Source organism: Lemur catta, chromosome 9, assembly GCF_020740605.2.
Source record: "Lemur catta isolate mLemCat1 chromosome 9, mLemCat1.pri, whole genome shotgun sequence".
Classification (NCBI taxonomy): Eukaryota; Metazoa; Chordata; class Mammalia; order Primates; family Lemuridae; genus Lemur; species Lemur catta.
Window position 1 is genome coordinate 54843598 of NC_059136.1, and position 25722 is coordinate 54869319.

The 25722-nt window shown below is 30.9% G+C and overlaps 1 protein-coding gene across 37 annotated transcripts in view; it reads right to left on the reverse strand.

Annotated features, from left to right (window-relative positions):
- Positions 1-25722, reverse strand: part of RIMS2 (regulating synaptic membrane exocytosis 2) — a 637809-nt gene that overhangs the window by 189732 nt on the left and 422355 nt on the right. For 22 of the 37 annotated variants that reach the window (XM_045561860.1, XM_045561877.1, XM_045561865.1 and 19 more), the window contains 2 exons: positions 22751-22930; positions 21762-21871 (listed from right to left, as the gene is read on the reverse strand). In XM_045561860.1, the coding sequence (XP_045417816.1) occupies positions 21762-21871; positions 22751-22930 (290 nt within the window). Of the gene's footprint in view, positions 1-20933; positions 20967-21761; positions 21872-22750; positions 22931-25722 lie in introns of all 37 variants that reach the window. The other 15 variants (XM_045561866.1, XM_045561881.1, XM_045561878.1 and 12 more) reach the window with 3 other exon arrangements.

Consider the following 25722-nt stretch of genomic DNA (forward strand, 5'->3'; position numbering starts at 1 on the left):
AACGTAGCTTACACTTAGTAAATAACAAATCAAGGCTAATAATCATTTTATGAATAGAATTAATCATCAAACATATCAGAAATCATTTAAAATTATGTCTTCAAGTAGATTCTGAACTATTTAAGTTTAAAATTAGTATTTCCAATACTAGTTTTGAAGAATCTTTGAAATTGTATCACTTCCAAAACATTCATTAAGCTTGATGAATTCCTAATTTAAGATAGCATTCCCACCACTTTTTTGTGTGGTAAGCAAAATATAAGACAAAACTATTTTATATGAATATGCTCTTTTCTCATATACATTACTATAAAAATAAATAAACTCACAAAGTAAAAATTATAAAATTCAATAGTTTAAAGCTGTTTTCAATGTTTAATAGTATTAAATTATTAAAAGCCACAATATTCTTGTCTGGAATCAGATTGTTCATTGAAAAAATAAGTAACAGATTATCCACACTCATGTATCCTTGATTTATATCAAAAATATTTTGTTAACTTTAAGGCCCAAACAAAATCTAATCCATATTCTGCAGGAAGAAGACATTAAGTGATTTATTCTAAACATTATTCATAAAGCCTGGGGCTTAAAATTTTATGTAGAATTTTTATACTTTATTCTCACACCAAAGAAATTAATATGATAAGTATCACTATACTTCCCAGGAATCTTCATCTATACTGCCATCAGTTAAGTCAGAGATACTGAAAGCAAATCACTCCTTTTGCTGATAATCCTCTCAAGACATCCTAGTTCAGAAATGTTAAGATTTTTCTTTAAAAAAAAGCAGAGACTAGTCATAATACTTAAAATTTATCCAAATACTTGTTAACTCATTTTCTAGTCTATGTCTTGCCATTTAGTCCTTCAGTTCTATGGTCTTACATTTAAAACAAACATTTTAAGTGTTATTTGTATTGTTAGTATACATCCCAGAAAAGGCAAAATGGCAAAATTCCCAGGTACTATAAATTATTGTTGCATAGACTTTCATAAGACAGCAATTGTTATTGATACATAACTGACTTTCCATCCACCTCAGGGTTGTGTTCAAGACCTTACAAAATTTTTCTAATGCCACAAGTTTACCACAATAATCCTTTGGTAAGGAATCTCTGCCATTTCATGGAAGATGATCTCTTAGATTTTAGCATGTAAAAATTATGTATTATAATGATTATAATTAATAGATTATTAACATCATAGATGTACTTGAATATAAAATAAATGGCTCCAAACATGACTGCTGTAAAGCTCAGACTCATATAAACATGTTGAAATGTAGTCAGCCCCCTACCTGATATTCCATTACTTTCATTCCATTTTATCACTCCCAAGTTTCAAGAATTAAAAATATTCTTTACATAACCTACTTTCCTTTTAGAAACAAATATTTATAAAACACTAAAATTTAACATTGCTTTTACTGCTTTAGCATATTGCATACTTACTTATGACATTCAGGGTTTGAAATTCCAGGACCAATTTTCCTAGTATACAGGAAAATACACAATTGCCAAAACAGAAAAATCTATAAACATTCTAAACTGTGACATTAAGACACTCTAATTAAATTGATTTCCCACTATTGCACACATGGTTTATATTCAATTAGGGGGCATAAGTGATAAAAAGTATATATAATACATGTAAGAATAAACCAATTAAAATATTTAAAACAGCTATTTAAAATTTTATGTTTTGAGATTTTAAAATATTTGTTAGTTAAACATTGCATTGTTTCATGATTTCAATATACAATATAATTTATCTATGTAGATGTACACAGCCAAAAACATATTATGTATCAGACATGATGGCAAATAAGACAAATAAATAATAGTTTATAACCAAGGATAACACATATCGCACAATATATAGCAAGGGGAGATTTTTACAGTAATAATTTTTGTTATATAAATAATAACATAAAACATTAAATTTATATTTATTTTGTTTACTTAAAAAAATCTCCTTAAATAATATTAAGCTAATCATTATGTTCCTAATAAATTATTATTAATTGAAGATTTGAAAAAACATGTAAGATATTTTTCTTACAACTTTATGAATAAATTTAAATTCCCAATGTGAATTCCAGTTTATTTTACTACATTTTCAGAATGTACATTTTCATTGAAATAGAATTCACAGACTAAATCATTTGCACTATGCCATCTTTCCTTGATCTCCAGACTTATTATGTAACTTGATACATTTTCTCAAAGTACCTATTCTTTTCCTTAATAGCACTTATTACACTTGTAATAGCAGAATCATTTGTATGATTGTTTTTTAATTTATGTACTTATGCCAGAGGGCAATATTACTCAGCACCAACCATAATGCCTGCATACAATAGGATTACAACAAACACTTATTAATAAATTGGTTTAATTCTTACATTGACATATTTTAAAATATAGGTTTTAGATCTGTAACATGAAATAATGACTCACCACATAAAAATACTTAACGCTATTATTACAGACAGACATTTTTAGTAAAAATATCATTAGTAAAACTGCATTTAAATGTTAAAATTTTCAACAAAAATTTCAATGTTTTCACCCAATTACTAATTAAAAGTAATAATAATTACCCAGTTAATCAATTATCTCTGCACTTTTCTTTTTTTCCTTTTACTCCTGGTTCAAGTTTTTGTCTTTTACTTAATTACATCTCTCCAAAAATGAGACAAAAGGAAGAGTAAAACAAAAATACTTCATATCAATTCACTGGTAGCATTAATAGTTTAAAGAGATTCCTTATTGAATTCACATACTATGCTAACCCTCTTCCTTGTTGTTTATGGCAGTATTTTATAGCACTAAAAGCTATAAATAAGTCATTACAAATATATGGTAAAAATATGTCAATATTTGCAGTTAAAAATAGGAATAGCTTATAAAGACAAACTTTAAATAAGATTGGTGTTGAGTTTTCTACTGTACTTTGTAGGGAAGCAAGTACGTCTTCATTAAGGTACTTTGAGTCAAAATAATCAATTATATAAAGCAGATGACCATTTGCGTTTAAGTTAGCCATTTTTTTCCCTGAAGGACTAATCTTAATAATAACAAAATACTTATGTTCTTTTCCTAAAATATGTATAATTAGTTTTCTAAACAATTTTTGAAATATTTACCACTGTAATCTAAATGGAATCTACATACTATAAAGTTCACACCAAAATGAGTAAAATGAGGTACAACTGCACACACACATTTAAAAAGCATGAAATGCAATGTTTATAGTCTCATGCTTTCATGTGGTTTCCAAACCCTGACAAACCTGGCTCAGATTGGTGTTTCTTTTTCGGTAATGGATTGTCATCACTTATTGTACCATTCACCTTTTTCTGCTGGTCTTCCCATGTAACTTCTAGTATCAATAAAAAAAAAAAAAACAAAGCTTACCAGAAATATTAGATAATGTGCATAGCAAGAACCTAAAAATATTTCAGGGATCTGAGGTTTTTTAAAGACATTTTTCCTAAATTCTCACATAAACTATGTAATACACGGTTAACATCTGACATATAGGAATGTAACATTATTTGAATTTTTTAATAGATTTAAAAATCTAAAGCACTAAAATTTACTTCCAGTATATTCCAAAATTTATTTTCAATAAAATGAATGGAGCCAAGGTACAAAGAAAATTATAATTAACATGGTTTGACAAAGGTCTTAGTTGATAAATAACACATAGTAATTTATTTTAGAAATAATCATTTTACTAAACATTGTTTTACTGTGGTGAAATAAAATGTTTATATGGAATTATAATAGAAGTTTTTATATACATCAAGAGAAAATTCATAAATATATTTCAATCATATTTAGTACCTTCATAAAACGACAGAAAAATTTATATGCTATGAGATTAGTTCAGTAAAAATCTTGATAAAGGAAGACAAAGACATTTAGTAGTAACAGTTTAGTATCATTGAATATGAGTTACCTGGCTTGTCTACGATTGTCTAGAATATTTCTAGTGTGGCATAAGATTAATTCGTTCAACAAATATATGTTCAGCACCTCCTATAATTCAAGCATATTTAGGTACTGGGGATATAACAGCGAATAAAATAGGAAAAAGTTCATACTCTCATAAAGTTTATATTTCAGTGGGAGAAAGGGATTATAAACAAAATAAATAAGTAAAATATATTGTGACTTAGATATTGATAAGTGCTAAAAAGACAAGAACTTAAGGAAGTTTGGGAGTCAGCCACATGGTTATTTGAAGAGAGCACATTCCAGGCAGAGGAACAGTTTATGCAAACGTCCTGAGATGGAAGCATGTCTGATATGTTCCAGAAAAGCATGGAGGTCACTATGGCTGGAGCAGTAGGAAACAAAGGAAAAAGCAGTAGAAAATGAGGTTAAAGTGGTAATCGAGATGAAAGCTGGGGGAATGCAGATCATGTAGGGCCTTGTAGGTCATGTGTCAAAAGATTCACTGGCCACCATTTAATCTTATTCTGATAGTAGCATTCATAAATAATTATATATCTTATCACTTATCTTTCGTTACATTAATGTTTCTAAAGCTATACCGTGAGTCAAATAAATAGTTACTGTCCATAGATACTTTAATCCCCACAAAGTTTCACCATTCTATATGTAACACTCTGGTTCCTTATCCACCTTGGCCATAAATGTATGGCCAAATTGTAATATGAAAATATTTTATAATATTAAGCTAAGCAAAATATAACTGGGAAGATAAAACCATTGTTCAAAATGGAAAAAATATGCTATACTGCTACATTAAATAGAGATGATTTGAGACATAATACTATATTTGATTACTTTTAATACTAGAAGTGACTACACAAAGTGGAGTTTTCCAATTCCTAGACATGAAATAAATGCTATTAATAATATGAAACTTTATTCTGGTCCAAGACAAACTGGCCACTGCAATAAACTAAACAACTTGTTTTAGGAGTATTAGTTACATTTGGGTGCATAGTTTATACTCTGAGTTTCCAACTGGTAAATAGTCTGATAAAGATATAATGTAGAATACTCAAATGTTAAACAATCTGGATAAAGATGTTATATTTCAATCAACTACTAGTGGAAACAGAAATCTTACAACTCTGAGAGAATATAAAAATTTATTGATAAATTTCACTTGTTTTCTTTAGTTATAAGAATGAGGGAATCATCTGCTCCTTGATCAAAGTTAATCTGAAGTTCCACAAAAAACAAGAGACTAATATCCTTATTTGGGTTAAATAATAAGTTTATTAATAACAAAGTATCTGTTGGTTCTGAATGACCTGCACTTTTGGTTATTTAACAATAAATCATATGAAAGATTTTATAAGCATTACAGAGTTGTTTCTAAAATCAAATGATATGAAGTAGTCATTTTAAAAAGCTGTTTCACCTGTCACCATTTGATAGTTTGTGATGCTCCCAAAAAATAAAACATGCTATCTTATTAAGCAAGATTGAGTGTGCAGAAAAAGAAACAGCTTATTTTGAAAATGGTCAGCATATCTAAACTGGTAGACAGAGTCTTCTGAAGCATGGAGAAAAAAACCTTAAAATATAATATGTTTAATTTTTTTTTGTTTGGAGACAGAGTGTCGCTGTGTTGCCCGGGCTAGAGTGAGTGCTGTGGCATCAGCCTAGCTCACAGCAACCTCAAACTCCTGGGCTTAAGCGATCCTACTGCCTCAGCCTCCCGAGTAGCTGAGACTACAGGCATGCGCCACCATGCCCGGCTAATTTTTTTTCTATATATATTTTAGTTGGCCAGATAATTTCTTTCTATTTTTTAGTAGAGATGGGGTCTCGCTCTTGCTCAGGCTGGTCTCGAACTCCTGACCTCGAGTGATCCACCCGCCTCGGCCTCCCAGAGTGTTAGGATTACAGGCGTGAGCCACTGCGCCTGGCCCTAATATGTTTAATTTTTAAATACTTTCTTTGAGATGATTAACATTTTAATTTTAACTGAAGATAATTGTTTATAGAATCACTTGTATTGACAGAGTGAAATAAGGAAGTATTTACTGAAAAGCATTTATGTGCCAGTAACAAAAAAATTCCAATAGCCATAAGTTCATAAATTCCAACCAATATAAACAATAAAAGAACAAAATCAAAACTATCATCATTGATAGAAAAGGTAATAGATATATCACTCTACTGACACAGGAAAGATAGCTTTTAGGAACATTTCTGCCACTGATTAGGTGTATAACTTTAGGCAAGTTTCATAACCTCTCTGACCTCCAGATTTGTTATATTTGAAGTGAGAAAGATGAAAATCTCTAAGGTTATTTCCAGCTCTAAAATTACACAGTTGCTCTAGCTTCTTATGATCCTAGATAAGTCAAATTAGATTTTACGAAGAGTACCTATAATGGAGATGACAAGATTGAAGCACTGAGAATTTAGAAGATTTTCTAAAAGTTATAATGGTGGCTATTATTAAACTTTGTATTGAAACCCTAAGTGTCTATTCTAAAACAGAATTAAAGTCATAAAAAGAACAGAATTGACTACTGATTCAATAATTCATCACTCAAAGAAACAATGCTAAGAGCTACCTATACCTATCCTTCTGTGAATTTATAGCTCATATAATTAAAATAAAGCATTCAAACTAATTAAAAACAAACTAGTTCATTATCAGAAAAATGGTGAAATTGTTGGAAAGTTGTTTTAGTTACAATAAACAAAAATAGTAATATAGCAAAAATATGCCTGAGCAAACAATGCCCTAAAGAGCCTTTTCTATTAAAGGACTATTATGGTCCTTTATTTTTCTATTGAAAAATAGAATATTCTTCTTAATGTAAGTACAAAGTGCTAGCCTATGATATTTCATACCTACCACCAAAAAGTAAAAAGTGAGCTGTATAATGTAATTTAATTACTAACTGTTACTTTGAAAAAATATGTGAATCTGCTCAGATGCAAACTAAGAACAATTCAAGTACAAAAAAGTTTGCTCTAGAAGGATAAATTTTTTTACCAAAATTCTTATTGAGTATTTAAAATTTTACTGATAAAATATTCACTTGTAAACCTAAGTTTCCTAAATGTCATATAATTAAAATGGCATATAATCAAAAGTTGTTTATTTTTAAAATTCAACAAAATCCAGAGGAATAATCTCTAAGATTTGAAATTCCTAAACTATCATCATATTTACCTCATCTTTGTAGATGAAAGCTTGATGAATGATTTTAAAAATATTAGATAATTTGAAGAATAATTATGCTCATGAAACTTAACTATGAGGTGATTTTTTGTAGGTGATATTTAGGAAACCCACATGTCTACAAAGCGACTATATTCTGGCTAGTCTTCATCATGTAGCCAAGTCTATATCAGCACTACAATTTAAAGAGTACAAATTCCTATATTAGCAAGATTACATTTGTATTATATTCTATGCTCAAATGCACTTTCACATATGACATCACATTTGACCCTATAAAACACAGAAAGGATCTTCTATCAGATGGTTATTACAGGTAAAAAAAATAAAGACCTGATTAATAAGGATAAGAACTGAAAACTTATCTTAGTTTACAGTTTCACACTCATTACCTCACTTGATTCTCAAAGTAGCATAGTGGGAAATGACAAAAATATGCAAAGATTTCCTTTTCTCAGATGAACTAACTTGAGGCAAGGGCCTAGAGTTACACAGTACATTGTAAAGACAGACCCTCCTGAGCCAAAGTTTCAAAACCTGTGCTCTTTCTCTTGTACCAAAATCACCTTTCTAAGATTAAGTTACTTTCAACAACAAACAGAAAAAACTGGCTTAAGGATTGTATTCAGGAAGTCAACAATGACATGGCTTCCAACAATGGCTTAATTTGTAGAAAGGTATGAGGTGAAAGGGAGTTATTTCCTAAATCTGATTAGTCACTTGAGACTTTGGAAGTATAGAATATATAAGATAAGTAAAAGAGAAAGAAAAGTAAAATAAAGAGGAAAGACCCCTAGGAATGAAAGGAAAGTTCAGGAAAAGAAATTAGAAAATATACATTGACAAGTATTTAATTTCCACAGCGGATTCACTTAGTTTGTGAATTCTGTATGGAGACAGAAAATCTTAAATGCATTCCTTACTCTTTATTCCAGTCCCTGCTCTAGTTTAGGCCATCAAATACTGGACTACTGAAACACTTACATGGACATACACCCTCAGTCTCTTCTCTTTAAAGTCTGTCCTGTTCCCGTCACCAAGTTACTCTTCTATAATACTGATGTGATTGAATGCCCATCTGCTCAAAAACATGCGACAAAACCCTTGCTATTTTAAAGTATCCCTGAATCTCTCTCATATTAATTTTGGACACATGGTCATTTGTCTAAGTTGGGAGAGAATAATGTATTTGGGAAATATCCACCAATTCCACTATAAAATCCATTCCTATCTAGATTTGATCAAATTCTGAAATTAAGATACAAGTACTAATATTCTCCTTGCCCTAAAAGCATTCATGAGAATACAGAGGAAGGAAAAGAAAACAAAGCCAAGATCTTCCATCCCTGTCCACAACCTATCACCCTAAATGGTATCCAATACTTAGAATGCCTACAGAAGCACACATCCATTACAGAGACTGTTAAAATTACTTTAGGTTCCTTTGCAACCTGGTTTACAGTTTTTCGTTTTTCTTCCCCCCCCCCCCCCCCGTCCTTCTTTTTTCCCTTCCTTCCTCCCTTCCTGATACATTAAAAACTTTTCTTTCACTGAATTAATTTCTCCTTTTTTCTTTCCTTATTTCCTTCCCTCCCTCCCCTGTCCTCTTTGCCCCCCTTTCTCACTCCATCCTTTTTTTCTTTTCTTTCTTATTTATAACATTATCTATATTAGAAATAATGCAGGCAACTACACATTAAAGGAACAAATATTTTTCTTTCCATCTTATTGTGTAACTTTAAGATGATAGAGTGTAGGCAGGAATGGAGAATTTTGGCTTTGTTTTCCTTCCTCTCTGTATTCTCATGAATGCTTCTACCATTTAATCTATAAAGAGCCAATTAGGAGGTTATAACTGTTAAGTTTTCAAAACCAAACAAAATTAACAAACAACAATAACAACATAAACAATAAATTGGAAACAAAACGATTTGAGACTTTAGACTGGAAAAGCCACATTTCCAAAACCTGTTATTGTCTGTTATTATAAAAACCTTATAGGATACTTTACTTTACAGAAGAGGAAACTGAGATCCAGAGAAATTAAAAGACTTGCCAAAGGTTATATGCTTGGGAGTAGAACTGAGCTTAAGACCCAATTATCTGACTTCCAGTGCAGTTCTTGAGACACTATGAAACTTTAAAAGTCCTAATAGATTAAATAGTTCTCTGACTTAGAGAAAAGTATTCTAAAATTTTGCATATTGATTTTTACATGTGCATTGAAATATGTACACGTACATTAGCACATCATGAAATAACTTATACTGCATTCTAATCCTATATATTTCCACCCTAGTATTGTATTATTCCTTATTTGATCAAGAATAGCACCAAAAATAGCACCAAGATTACTAATTTCCAAAAAACTACTAAACTATATACAGTCATGCATTACTTAACAGCAAGGATATATTCTGAGAAACACGTCGTGAGGTGATTTTGTCATTGTGTGAACATCATAAACCATACTTACAAAAACCTAGATGGTCTAGCCTACTACACATCTAGGATACATGGTGTAGCCTGTTGCACCTAGGCTACAAACCTGACCTGTACAGTATGTTACGGTAATGAATACTGTAGGCAACTGTAACAAATGGTAAGGATTTGTACATCTAAACATAGAAAAGATACAGTAAAAATACAGTAATGTAACCTTAAGGGACCACTGTCATATGTGTGGTCTATTGTTGACCAAAATCTCATTATGCGACTCACAACTATACATATATATATTGAATAATTGGTTGAGGATGATAATAGTCAGACATAAGATGACTTTAAATCTAAAACTAAATTTTTTAGATTTTATGTTGAAAATACAAAATTATAGCAAGACATTACTAACAAATTATAGTAGTAATAGCTAACATTTTTGTAGTATGTGACAAGTATTGTTCTAAGTAAGTTATTTAAATATACCAGATTATTTAAGAAAGTAAATTTATAGCATATCTATACAGAAAGTAGTATTATTTAGAATGAACAGAATTTTTCATTATCACCCTTCTAAGACTCTATCACATCTTTTAGCATCCTTCTTTCCATACTTAATTTCTTCCATTCACTAGCTTCCTATGAAGATTTGCATGTGATAATAGCTTAGGATAGTGCCCTCAGGGATAGCTGCATTTCAGTGTTCTAGAAAGACTAAAAGCTTTTTATTATTAAAATAAGCCATTAGAGAATAGCAGAATATGAAATACTATGAAAGGTAATGGGAGAAATATTTGGGGCTGAAAACCTACCCAGAACCCCTCAAAACTCATCTCTTTATAAAACTGACCCTGTGCATGTACTACAATCTTAACACACTTTATGTAAATTATACATTATAGAATAATTTTACCAGCTATGTTTTATTTGTTTTCATTATATTATTTCCTTGACAGCTCTCCAATGCAGAAAATGTATCTTATTCATCTTTGTATCCTCATGACTCTCTAGCATATCACACTTAAAGCAGCAGGTAATAGTTAAATCGATGTACATCTTTAGCTAATGTCTAAAACTTTTTAAAAAATGGTTGAAGCCCATGCAAGAAGAACACTATTTATCTGAAGGGTCATGGTACACAAATACATGAGATTGAGAGTCTAGACTAGATATCTACTACTATGTGGGCTAAACAAAGTTATCTTTTAGAATTCTGCTCTTTTATCTATAAAGGAAAGCATTTTTATTAAAAGATCTATATGGTCCCTTCCAAAGCCAAAAGTCTTTGACTTGCAATCTAAGAGCTAAGCCACAGTATACTGATAGATATCTTGGTAAAACTATAGGTAGATGGCTCAGGGCCAGGTGGTTCTAAATAGCAAAGTGGAAGACTTAGATATAGGAGACAAAGAGTGAACACAAAGTTTCCCACATATCCTTCATGTATTCTGTTCCCTGAACTCTCCCCTCAGCTCGATTTTTATCTCTTTTCTTCCCTTTACAGCCAAACTTGCACTGTCTCCATTTCTCGTCTTTTGAATCCACTGTAATCAGCCTTTTAGCCTTTACCACTCTACCAAAACTGCTCTTAATGAAAGTCAACATGGTAGCTTCCTACTTGTTAAACATGGTCATTGTTTAACACTCTTCATAATTCATAACTCTCCTCCTTCAAGTACTTTCTTAACTTGGATCTGTCCTCTCACTTTTTCAGTCTTTTGCTGCTTCATCTTCCCAACTTCCAAATATCAGAGTGGTTCATCTCATACTCCTGAAACCTTCTCTTGGAGCTATCTACACTTGTCCTATGGTGATAACCAATCTCATGGTGGTAAACTGCTTTTTATAGGAATGATTCCCAAACTTATAGCTACAGTCCAAATCTCTAATCTGAAATCCAGACCATATACAACTGCTATTTGACATCTTTACTTGGATATCTAACAGCATAGCATCTCTAACTTATCATATCCAAAGCTGAACACCTGATATTCCCACTAAGCCTATTCTCAAGTTTTTCTCCTGTATCAATACTTAATAGATAAACCAATTTTTTTCTAGTTACTCTGGTGAAAAATTTGGATGTCATCATTGAATCTCCCTTTTTCTTTTACCCTGTCAGGAAATATTGTTGACTCTATCTTCAATATCCATTCAGAATACAAATACTTTACTCACATCACTCTGGTCTAAGCTGCTATTACCTCTTTCTTGGGTTACTGAAAAACTTCCTAACAATTCTTCGTGTTTCCATTCTTTTTTTTTTTTTTTGAGACAGAGTCTCGCTTTGTTGCCCAGCCTAAACTGAGTGCCGTGGCGTCAGCCTAGCTCACAGCAACCTCAAACTCCTGGGCTTAAGCGATCCTACTGCCTCAGCCTCCCGAGTAGCTGGGACCACAGGCATGTGCCACCATGCCCGGCTCATTTTTTGTATACATATTTTTAGTTGGCCAGATAATTTATTTCTATTCTTTTAGTAGGGACAGGGTCTCACTCAGGCTGGTCTCGAAGGGACAGGGTCTCACTCAGGCTGGTCTCGAACTCCTGACCTCGAGCGATCCACCCGCCTCGGCCTCCCAGAGGGCGTGAGCCACCGCGCCTGGCCCCTCAAGCTATTCTTAACAATTAAAATGATCTTACTAAAAAAGAAGTGGTGCTGTCACTTTAATCAAAATCTTCCCATTTCACTCAGCAAAAACCAAAATCCTAACAATGATCTGTAAGGTCATAGCCTCAGTTACCTTTCTGACTGCACCTACTACCACTTGCTCACTTCACAGCACCCACACTGACTGACCTCTTCACAGTTCCTTGAACAAGTCAAGCTTGCTTCCATTACAGGGCCTTCACATTTGCTGTTCCCTCTGCCAGGAATACTCTTCTTTCAGACCTTCGTGTGGATCATTCTGTTATTTTACTCAGTGCTCTGCTCACATATTACCTAGATGGGTGTATTTCTCAAAATACATTATCAAAAATCATTTACTCTACTCTCTTGAATACTATCTATGCCATTATTCTGACTTATTTTTCTTCTTTGCCCTTGTCAGTCTCTGAAATTATCTTATTTATTCTTTAATTAATTATTTATCTCCTCCGATAAACATAAGGACAAGGAAGGCAGGGACCTTATTTGACATGTACACTGGTCTCCAGCACTCACAACAGAGCCTGGAACATAGTAGGTACTTGAACATTATTTGTAGAAAGAAAGAATAAAGAAATGGAAAAAATTATGGGTGCTAGAAACTCACTAATTATGCTGTTCTTTGAGTTTTAATTTGTAGAAATATGTTTTATGGAATAAGTACAATTTCTTTTTATTGGAGGTGTGAAGAGTCAATGTATCAAAACGAACTGACTTATGTAGATGTTAATTTGAAAACTCAGGAACCAATTTGATGTACCATAGAATTTAACCTTAACACAAGGTTAATGGAGTTGTCCTGGCTAACTGATCACATACTCGTTAATTGAAGAACAATGGATACTATTTCAAAATTATATGTGGGTACTTCACAGCAAGATGTAGATTTAAAGCTGCCTTCATTATTTCCTCCCTTTTTATTTTAAATCAGAAGATAGGAAGGTGATAAGTCTACCTCTCTACTCAATGCTTGGACATTTCTAGCACATGGTTACATCTGTAATCCGTAGCTATATATTTTTTACCCTAAATATATAAGTAGATGGAAAATAGTAGACCCTTTCAGTATCCCTCTCACCTCTAGAATTTTCTCTGATCCACAAATATGCTTAAACCAACTCAAAAAACTCCTCCTTTATACTTACTCATGAACTATACTGTGATATTTAAAACAAACAGTAAATAAAAAGCCATTCTCCCAAAAAAAGATAACAAAAGGAAAAATGAGATAACTAGATTTAATTATAGGTAATGATCAATAGATTAAACTAAATAAAAATGAGTTAGCATATGTAAAATATATACAGATTTCTAATCTTTCAAAATTTTATTCAATAATATCCTTCTAGGTTCAAGTATATCATTTGTAGGATCAATTTATATAACAATAGTGATGTTTTGCAGTGGAGTGGATTTTTATATAAATGATAAAAAAAATTTATAATGAATGTGAGTAACTGAGGTTCTGATAATCATTGTCAGTAGAAACCTTTACACGCAAGATCAAAAGAATTAATAACAAAGCAGAGTAGTCTGAAGGTGAAGATTTGACAGTATTCAAGGCCAACTAGAGGTCAGGAAAACAAGAAAACCTACCCAGGATACTTCCTGAGTTAAAATCTTTAGCCTAGTAACTACATATGAAACAGATACTAGTTTGAAACATTTAATTGCACTTAAATACAAAATGGCATTAAATGTTCTTAAAACTAGTTGTACTCTAATAACTGACTGAACATTTGGGAAGATATATTTACTCTTTCAGATCACTGATATATATGTAAGCACCTATCAAAATTTCCTTTCATAGGTATTAAGCAAAAATCATTGAGGTCACTAAATAGATAAAAATTACAAATATGTAAATACACACTGGAGCTCATTTAAATTTGTATTGTTTTATGGATAATATTCATATTTACATATGATTTGATTTTATTTATTTTGTTGTATTATTTTCACCTTTTAAATCATATCTTAGCATATGTGTTAATGAATAATTAACACTCCACAGTAAGAAAAACTGTAAATTCATTTTAGTGTGAAACAGATCTTACAAGTAACATTGTATACATTATTTATAAAGGATAAAGACAGGGAAGAATATATTCAAGACTAAAGGCTATTTCAACTGAAATACTGAAACACAAAACTACTCAATATCTTAATTTGGCCCCAAAACAAGAGCCAAGTTTTATAATGTAGAAAAGAATGTTGCTATTTTTGATGTCACTGTTTTAAAATGCTGACATTCTAAATCAATATGTGTGGCCATATTTGATAATCGATCACTGCAAAACATATACAGTCCTACTATTTTGATAAAATTTACTTATGGTAGATTACAGAATTAAGTCAGCAATAATTATAGGAAAACCAAATCTAAGTATTAAAATCAATTATCTTTTTATTTTCCCAGGCAATATTCATGTGTATATAACTATGAAATGTATAAAGACTATAGAACTATGAAATGTATAAAAGAGTATAGAACTATGAAAAATCCACAACCATAAATGTTCATTTCATATTATTGTTGAACTTATAATTAAGTTTGTTTCATTTTCTACTTTAAAATTCTGCTTTAAAACATTTTTAAAATAATACAATGTTAAAACAATTTCTGGATTGAAAAATATCTATGTTGTGTTTTTCTAAATACATGACAACATAACCACCACTATCTTCCTCAGATTCTTGCCCCTTAACGTCATCAATAAAGCAACTCTTCCAATTTTAATGCCATATATTTCAACAAATAGGATTGTACCAGGATCATTAAGTATTTTGAAGACTAATTTCATATTCAGAAATTTTAAAAAACCAGAACACACATTTTAAATATTGGATAATTTAAATTGGGACTAATACTTATATTTATGCTTATTTAATTTAAGAAAGCATATTCAAGCACATTACAAATGTTGACATGGAATGTCTAATATATAGAAAGGCAATATTAACTTCATTTTAGACTTGCCTTTTTTCCCATTATTAGGTGGGATTGGTGTTTCTCCCTCATTGTCTTTATAACATTGAAAACAGACAACAGTGATTAATAATTAAGGTCATTAACAACCCAAATAAAAACCAAGCACATCAAAAAAGATGCAATCACACACTAGGAAAACAAATCCATGCACTAAACATGACACCTCACATTAATGAACACAAGAGTAAAGTATAAACTTCCTATCCTATAGGAAAAGTGATAAAAACAAACATAAGGAATATAAAAATATTATAGTATATAATAATATATTGTTTATATTATAGTTATGCTTTTATGCTAATTTAAGAATTGACGCAATTTTGTAATTAATTTTCAGAATAAAACAGGCAACAAACTGGTTCAAGAAATGAGCTTTTTTACCTTTTATTAATAAATATAAAATAAATAAAAATGATATTAACTATTGCTGAAGTCCCAAAGCTAATGCTATCCTAAAAAATAACTTTACTGTGAAAGCCAATTCAGGAACGGTTTTAAAGGTTTCAGTATTTGTATGGACTAGTACAAGATACAGAAGAATGGGTGAATAGGAAAACATTAACTGAACAGCTTAATAAAAATGAAATTCATTCCTAAAAATGTTATTCTTATATCACTTCAGGAAAGTGGAAGTTGTGTGACACTCTAGTCATAAGAATACTACAAATTTGAAACAGAAATAGTTATATTTGTCTATAGATACGCAATTAAATTCGCATTGTTTCCAGTATCAGATGTACTCTGATGATTTTTTTCACTTTTATGACATTAATGACTGATAATTAGCAATTTCAGCTTAAGATGTTTTCAGTTTTAAAACCTGCAAATTCCACTGATAGAATGTATTATACTATGAACATACATCTCATGTACCATATACATAATGGTATTGCTTTCACACTATGGTACGAAGAGAAAAAAGGCACATAAAGTACACTCTACTATTCATTAATAAAAAGTGATGATCAGTTAAACACTTGATAAAATTAAAAATATTCTGCATTGTTCCAAGAAAGTTAAAATTTAAAATAAATTGATAGCTGAGATAAGATTAGGATTCAGTTCCAAGTTTCAAATAAAAATAGTGAAAATCTGATAAAAGAAGCATATAAAAACATTTTCTGACTATATAATATTTTAAGTTTTAAAACCTTGCAGGAACATTTGACAAAGAAAATGGCAAACATAATATGTAAACATAATAAAACCTTTATAAATACCAGAAATGAAAGGTCTGCATACCATTTAGAAGGAGGACTCTATTGGTGAGATTATGATTGTCAATAAATGTTAGAGTAATATTGAGTCAGGATGAGGAAGAGTAGTCTATATTTAATTGTTTTATTTTAGAAAAGATATAATGAGAAAAAATTACCATGGTCTCCAAAGGCTTTAATTGGATTTATATTCTGTTCTATATTTCCTTATAATTTGTCTCTACTAGATTCAAAATCCTTGAGAGAAGGGGCTAGAGCTTCAACAAACCTTTACTCAGCATAACACATTGTAAAATATAGTTTTCTATAATAGCAGGTATTCAATAAACATTTTTGAATAAATAAATAAATGAACTGAATGTAAAGCTGGGTAAAGGATAAGCATATATCTTGGTCAAAGGCACTATGTATAATTCTAGTTTTATTTAAACATTAAGGAAAATATTCAACCAGTTGGGTAACTTAAATATTCTGACAATTTGCCTAGATAGCTTATGTAATATCTATTCATTAATAAATTTATTTTAAAGTTAGTACTGAAAAACAATCTATTCTTTATTGTGCATTTATAAATTTCAAGCCTAAATTCTTATGTGAAATTGAAAAGTCATACTTGTAAAACATTAATTCATTTACTTTAGACACAGACAGACCTGCCTTGACCTCTTCTCCCTGCTTTTCTCCCCCCTGCTCTTCCACATGCCCAGTGCCTTCATTAACTCCTGTATTTGCATGAGTAAAAGTAAAGAAAAAAATAAGACCAGATAGATATATCTGTTATTCTTCAATGAAACAAAACAAACAGAAAAATTCCAAATTATTCATGATATAATGGGTGATTATAAGGAGACCAATAGATTATTTTTAATGAGTTTTTGACATGTTATGGAAAAGCAAGTAAATTTATTGTTAATTATCACAATGTCTGCTGTTATGATGATTTTGATCTATAAAGGAGAAATTGTGACCTCTAAAATATTAGTAAAATGTAAATAACTGGATAAAGTAGGCAAAAATACTTAGTCTATATACTTAGCATATTCTTTAAGAAGTTACATAACGTTTCTTCTGGAGAAACAAAAAAGTATATTCTAAACTCTCTTTTATTTTTACAAAACGGTAATACATCAAAGTTAGGAAAAAATAAAATAGTAACAATAAAGCCTTACAGTTGTTTAGTAAACTGCATGTTCTATATTGCCCTTGTTTTATTTCTTGGGTCATAAGCAAAGAGAAATGACTAAATATAGTACCATAGTCAGGACCAAATATATATAATTTTAAATTATTTTAATTAACAGACTAAAATACAAAATAATTAATCAAATTCATAAGAGGCAAATTAAGACTGTCATAGTTTAGCTGTTAAAGAGGATTAGAAAATAAATATTTCAATACTTTGATTCTAAAATAATGCCATTAAATGACAATTTCTGACAATTTTCAGTAGATAATACAAATATACTTTGATTTAGACTGTCAATTGATAGTCTGTTTTGTGTTACTGTACCTTTAATTTCAGTTACAAGTTGAAGACTTCTAAAGGAGATAGTATATATATCTCCTTTGAAACTAAAGAAAATTCCACAATCAGGTATCTGTTGAAGTCTCTATATAAGCATTTAAGAAAATACAACAAAAATAAACGACTGGGACCTGATTAAATTAAAAAGCTTCTGCACAGCCAAAGAAATAGTCATGAAAATAAACAGACAGCCTACAGAATGGGAAAAAATTTTCGCATACTACACATCAGATAAAAGACTGATAACAAGAATCTATTTAGAACTCAGGAAAATCAGCAGGAAAAAATCAAACAATCCTATCAAAAAATGGGCAAAGGACATGAATAGAAATTTTTCAAAAGAAGACATAAGAATGGCCAAAAAACATATCAAAAAATGCTCAACATCCCTAATCATCAGGGAAATGCAAATCAAAACCACAATGAGATACCACTTAACTCCGGTGAGAATGGCCTTTATCAAAAAATCCCAAAACAACACATGTTGGCGTGGATGCGGAGAGACAGGAACACTCATACACTGCTGGTGGGAATGCAAACTAGTGCAACCCCTATGGAAAGCAATATGGAGATACCTTAAACAGATTCAAGTAGACCTACCATTTGATCCAGCAATCCCATTATTGGGCATATACCCAGAAGAACAAAAGTCATTCTTTAACAAAAACACCTGTACCCGAATGTTTATAGCAGCACAATTTACAATCGCAAGGATGTGGAAACAACCCAAGTGCCCATCAATCCACGAATGGATTAGTAAACTGTGGTATATGTATACCATGGAGTACTACTCAGCTATAAGAAATAACAATGATACGACATCTCTTTGGTTCTCCTGGAGAGAGCTGGAACCCATTATACTAAGTGAAATATCCAAAGAATGGAAAAACAAGCATCACATGTACTCACCAGAAAACTGGTTTCCCTGATCATCACCTAAATGTACATCAGGGAAGGATACCAATTGGATATCAGACTGGGATGGGGGGTGGGGGGAGGGGATGGGTGTATGCCTACATGATGAGTGCGTTGCACACCCTCTGGGGAATGGTCATGCTTGAAGGTGCAGACCCGGGGAGGTGGGGGGGGGAGGGGATGGAGGTATGACTACATGATGAGTGCCAGGTGCACTGTCGGGAGAATGAGAATGGACGCGCTTGGGACTCTGACTCGGGGGGATGGGTGGGACATGGAAAATGTATATAACCTAAACTTATGTACCCCCATGATGAGCTGAAATAAAAAATATATATATATAAAAAAAAAAAAAAAAAGAAAATACACAGGAAAAAAACTATACTTTTAAGTAAAACAAAACAAACAAAAATGCTTTTATTTCATACTGAGAAGGGTAAGGGAGGTTTTGTCTCCCTTTTCTTTAATGAAATTTAAAAAATGGAAAAATCACAATTGGGAACATTAAAGGAAAATTGAGGTTTTAATGGATTTTAGAAGGAAAATTCCAAATAGCAAATAGAATCTTTGTTGACAAGCCCCTTAGAAACTTCATCAACCCTGACTTACAGTATCAACAATGTAATATGGTTGGTTTTCTGATATATTTATTACTACAAAGAATGGAGTTACTCATAATCTCAATAGAATATTGCTATAAAAGATATTAAAATTCAATTTTTTAAAAATTGTGATATAAACTATGATTTCTGACTTCATAGGCCACTAAATGATGTTGAAACTCTATCTTTAAAAAATTCCATAAATACTACCATTGAACCTTCCTTATGGAAAGTAATTGAAAATTATATACCTTTAATCTTATACAAATGATTGAGAACTATAAAAATGCTACTGAACTCTTTTTATCAGGCAGCATAATAGACCATTAGTTACAATACCACTGGGTTGTTCAAAATCATGGTAATACACTGTAAATTGAAAGAACCACAAAACAGAAGTTGATAATCATCTTCAATTCAGTTATAACCAGAACACAACTTATAGTAACAATTTATATAAGGCAGTAAAAATATTGCTGCTCAAATGCAATGCATTTACAAATTTGTTACAAGTAGGTTATAGAAATATGAATTTTACTATAAATATATATAGAATGACAAGATTATTTTAGTAGTACTTTACATACTATTTGAGGTAGCTTTTCAGTTTTAAAGTAAATATTTCACGCATTCATTCAACAAATATTTATTGAGTGTCTACAATGTGCCAGGCATTATTCTATGTGCTGGAGATTCACTGGTAAATAAAAATAATGTTTTAAAGTTACAAAGTCAATTTCAGAATTCCAAACTAGCAAAGGATTTTTTTAAATTGTCCTATTAGGTGTATAGTACTCCATATATCACAACTCAATATTTTCTCGAGTCATAATGCAGTGTTTGGTAATAAAAGTATGCCATATTTAACTTTGATATACTGTAAGCAGTCTTGCTACAACATGAAAAATGATGTAGGAAATACAAATCACAATCACTATCTAATTCAATGACTTTCTTTTCTAGAAAGTCAAGTTTGATAATTAAAAGATCATCATAAATACAAAATGAAATATATGATGATAAATATAACTAGACTATGTGTACATCCTCAAAGACATAAACACAGACTGCAATTGATATCTTCAGTTAATGTCTTACTCAAAATCTTGAATTCTGCTTTAAAAGTGAAATTAAACTTTTTAAAAAGAGCAAACTTTATCTGATCATTTAAAAGAAGTTAAACTCTGCATTCTTACTTGATGAATCAAAGAAATTTAACTCCTTGGTATAATTTCCAAATAAAATAAAAGTTTAACACTTTATCAGAAATCATAAAACAAAATCCTTTTACGATAAATTAAAGTCTACACAATGGACATCAATTGCAGTTGGGTTTATTTTTGCTTACATAGCCCCCCAAAAAGGCTGTCAGCACAAAACAAACCCTCCTTTATGTACAGACCTTCATAAGGTTCTATCTCCTTGACTCCATTGTCTAGGAAAAACAAAATAAAACAAACAAAACAAAACAAAAAAGGGAACCAAAGCACAGGGGTTAAAAACAACAGAAATTTCCAAAGGCACAGAAAGTATTGTCTATTAGAGAAAAGTTAAATGGTGATTTAAATGTATATTTGCAAAGCATATCCAGTTACCAAATAAAAGCATCATTATCAAATGATGTTAAAAATTATTATATTCTGTTATCCATGCTTTCAGAGGTCCCTTATCCAAAAATTTACAGATGTTTGAGAAGTATGTTCATATGTGTGTCAGCAAATAATGCTTTTTAGGCAAAAATTTGAAATTATCAAAAACATCAGTACAACATGCATCTTTCTTTGTATATTTATGATTACCTTTTTCTTGTTCTCCAGTTTTGAGAAGGATCATCATTGTTGTGCATCAGCTAACCAGTCCTTTGCAGTGTGTGAAAATTGATTTGGCTAGTTACTAATAAACTTTATGTAGCTATTAACAATTACATAAACTCAGTTGTAGCAAACAAATATCATCCAACTGCATATTTAAGAGTATTAAGTTTACTTTTTAAAATACATTTATTCAAATTTGAAAAATATGCAAGAGCAATAAAGATAGCTTAATTTACCTCCAAATATTACAAATTTTAAATGCAAAATATATATTTATAAATATAACCATTATGAAATGCAGCCAAGGCATACAATTAACAAAAGAAGAAAACTAACACAAAGGTAGTAAGAAAATCTCGATTCACCTTGGCTTCCACGTGCATTTCCTATATGACATAATTAGAAATAAAACTTACTTCTCTCCAACGTTCCCTTTGGTGGAAGCTGTGGAAGCTGTCGACCCCTTCGTCCTGCCACTGGAGTACTTGATGGGCTTGTCTGGACAGACCCAGTACGAGGATGAGACCTACAACATATACCATTAATATTCACTTTCAGTACAATGATACTTTTAGTACATTTGGTTCATACGACAGCTGTATAAGTGCAATTTTAAAGGAGGTTTAGCTGCTGATTAAAAGGTTAGGAAAGTAGGACACAATATGGATATCTGAATGATTAAATAGCAAAAGATGTTTATATTTTTGTGTAATATGCATACATACACATACATGCACACAAAGCCCTATAGTAAAATCCATGGAATTATTAATGTAAATTAGCATTTTATCGATATGAAAGCAAGAAGAGAATTTTGCAGCTCAAAAAATAAAAGGTAATACTTTATATTTCTTTCTACCAGATCCCAAACTCTTGATACTAACCTTCCTCCCTTGATCCAAAGAGATTTTTACTCAGGCTTATATTAAATCTCCCTTTTTTAAGAAAATATCTCATTACACTACAAATAAAACCCTGAACAATTCAAAATTCAGCTAAAGAAAATCTTTGTTAATACCTGATATTAGTATTGATAGAAAGAAACTAAAAATGTAGGTTTATTTATTGTCATTATGATGATTATTTGGAAAGTGATGTCTAATGAACACAAAGATTTTTACATTCTGTAGGAGAACATGATAGTTATGAGAGGATTTACCCAGGACTCTTGATTAATGAGAAATCACAAAACAAATGCAGTCAGGACAGTTAATAAACAAATTACAATGGTAGCCACACACTATTATATCCGCTGAATATAAATAGTGTGTTTACATTGAAAGGGTTAGTATTGATTGTTATTAGTGATCAGCCAAAGATGATAGAAAACCATTTAGCTGTTGGGAAAATAAAATGGTGTACTGGTGGGCAAAGGGGAAGTGAGTCTGATTGATTTATCTTTCACCTCGATAAGGCAGGTGAAGGAGGGGCAGATCTTCCAGTCATTAATGAAGGCATCGACCTCATGAGGTTTGTATCAGGACGTTCAGTGGATCTGGAGCGGGTGGTGGTCCGCTCAAGAACAGGCCGTTGTTCTGTTGATCTGGATCTGTGATATGGCTGTCTATCTGCTGCTTCACAATCCCTGAAACGTTAGTCAAAAAGCAGCTCAGTTGATCTTTAGTGCCTTCTGCTATTTGGTTATGATGCATCAAACTGATTTGGAAAAAGGTAACTTTAAAATTATTGTGTATGTAAAAATTTTCTTTCCTGCAACATATTCTAAGCAATTTCTCACTAAACTTCTAGGTTTCTAAGAATCAAAATTTTCTTTAATAGCAATTCCCAGTGAAGATAATAGGAGTTGCTCAGTTATAATCAACAATGAACAAAACTGCCTGTTTCCCAAATGAATTCCCTAGATGGAACATGTGAAATATGTGAAGTATTCTACTTTAAAAGAATTCAATTACTTTTCCTAACATTTTCAAGAGTGAAGAAAACCATATAAGCATTAATTCTCCAGCCCTGAGGCTGTTTATTAGTATACTAAGACATTAAAAAGGCTTTCGGCACACATTATACACCTAAACATTCAAACAGAAAAAAATCAAAATGACGTTATAAGAAATAAGGCAACATTGAGGTCCATAGCCATATTTAAACATGATCCACAAGAAAAATCACTCTATAGAAAACTTAATGAGCCATCTATCTTAGTGCACTTTAGCTATGCCAACCAATACAATTCAGGAGGGGTATTAGTTGATTGAAATAATAACTCTGAAACAATGTGATCCCATTGACCACAAATAAATCTAATACCAAAACTTAATCTTTATTTAAGGAAGTATACTTAAAATTTAAGTAACCTATCATAATTGATTTTTCTATCTCTGGAATCTAGCATAAAGCTTTTACACCTAAGATCAATAAATGTTCTCTAACACTAGCCCCACAATTTGTGAGACAAACCTATAAATACTAGCTTTGGCTCTAGAACTCAAAGGTAATACATATGCCAAAGTACATTTCAAATCAAATTATTACTTCCCCACCCAGTTGTAACCACAAAAATGTAAATATGTATGTATTATAGACAATTGAGAAAGCATTAACCTTCCTCAAAAATAATACAAAAAGGACTTCCACTTTACCTATAAATTCTCTCAATCTTATTTTTGATAATTAAAAACTGCAAGTAATTAAAGACAAATAAGAAAAAAAGAACAAAATTTCCCAAGTGTCATGAATTATATGGCACATAATTTGGACCTTAGATGACTTTAGAAAGTAAATAGTGGGTTTACTATATATCATATCTTGTGATTATTTTACACTTTAAAATCACAGGGTTACATACAAGTCAAAGTATTTTAAAATATTTTTAAGTCCATGTACCATAATGTGATTGATTTTCTAAGGTAAGTTTAGTGTTTTTATGTAACCATATCCAGAACATGTCAAAATTATTGAGATTAAATGTAAATACATATAAAATTTTTAGTTACTGGTCAAAGAGACATGAAAATGCAACCTCATAGTGTAAAACTCCTAGTTTTATTTTTGTTTACGAACAACTATTTTAGAGAGAACACTTCCCTTTAGAAATAAGTATGTTCAATAGTTTGTTATATGTTTTTAGTGCAATATCTTTGTGTATCTTTATCATAACCAATAACCAGAAACAAAGGGCATCTCTCTCTGTCTTTATATATATGTATTTCTTAAATCCCTTAAGACCTATATTTTGAAGAGCACTCATCTTTACATTCATTTTAAAGATTTTTTATCTTAAGTTAATAATAAACTTATCTCATTAAATAACATATGATAACAAAACTTTGAGAAATATCTATGACTACCCCAACAGAAAGTTACATAACTATTTCATTTATTTATCCAAAATCTGATTTATTCTGATCCCATCAAGCAATTTTTCCAAGTGGAAAGTGAAATAAATATTGGGGATATACAGTTTCACTTCTTTGTGAAGAATTATATTTAATAATTGAAATATATAATTGCAGGTAAAATCCTGAGAATTATTTCAAATGTGCTATTATGTTCCATGTCCTCGAAAGGGGACTAGTATTCATAAAGCAAAGAGGTCACTCCTTAGGATATATCTCTTACAAAAAATATCTCTTTAGTGAAAAGATTGTTTGAAAATCATAGAGCATCTTTTAAATTTTACTTATATTTTTATTTCCACAAATAATATGAAGTATATAATTATCATAGTATGAAATAAAAATAGGTTAATGAATGAATCATGAAAATAATCACAGTAGAAGGTAGAAATTTCCTGAAATCTCTTCCCATGATTAAGAAAAACAGAAAGCTACATTATTTTAAACTTTGATAACACACACAGAAGCTCAATATAGCATCTTGCTCTCACAATTGAGTAAGAATAGGTCTGATTCGGTAAGACCGAATGTCATTGATAAGAAAAATTTAAAGCAGCAATGCCTAAATTACCTAGTCTCACAGAAGGTTCTTTAAGGGAGTAAGATATAAAACTTGAGAACTTTCCCCTAAATGTTGAATGAGTTTTAAATTTAAGATCAAGAATTTACAAATGATTAATTTTGAATAGTAGCAACTGAGAAGTGGGAACTATTAATAATAGACAAGCACTTGCAAAGCTCAAAACATTTTCGCACCTACTTGGGGTTCTTAACTTGGAGTCTGTATTTCAATCTACATAGTTTTCTTTGTAATCCTACCTGTTTACCTTATTTTACTCAATATACATAAAACATTATTCAAAAAAGCGTGGCCAGGGTTTTACCAGATTGTCTAAAGGTAAGCCACACAAAAGGTTAGGAACCCCCAATGTATAAATTTAAATCTTTCTTAGATGAATAATTAGATTGTGTTTCAAAAAGTGATTTAATTTCTATCATAGTTCCATTTTTTAAATAAATAGTT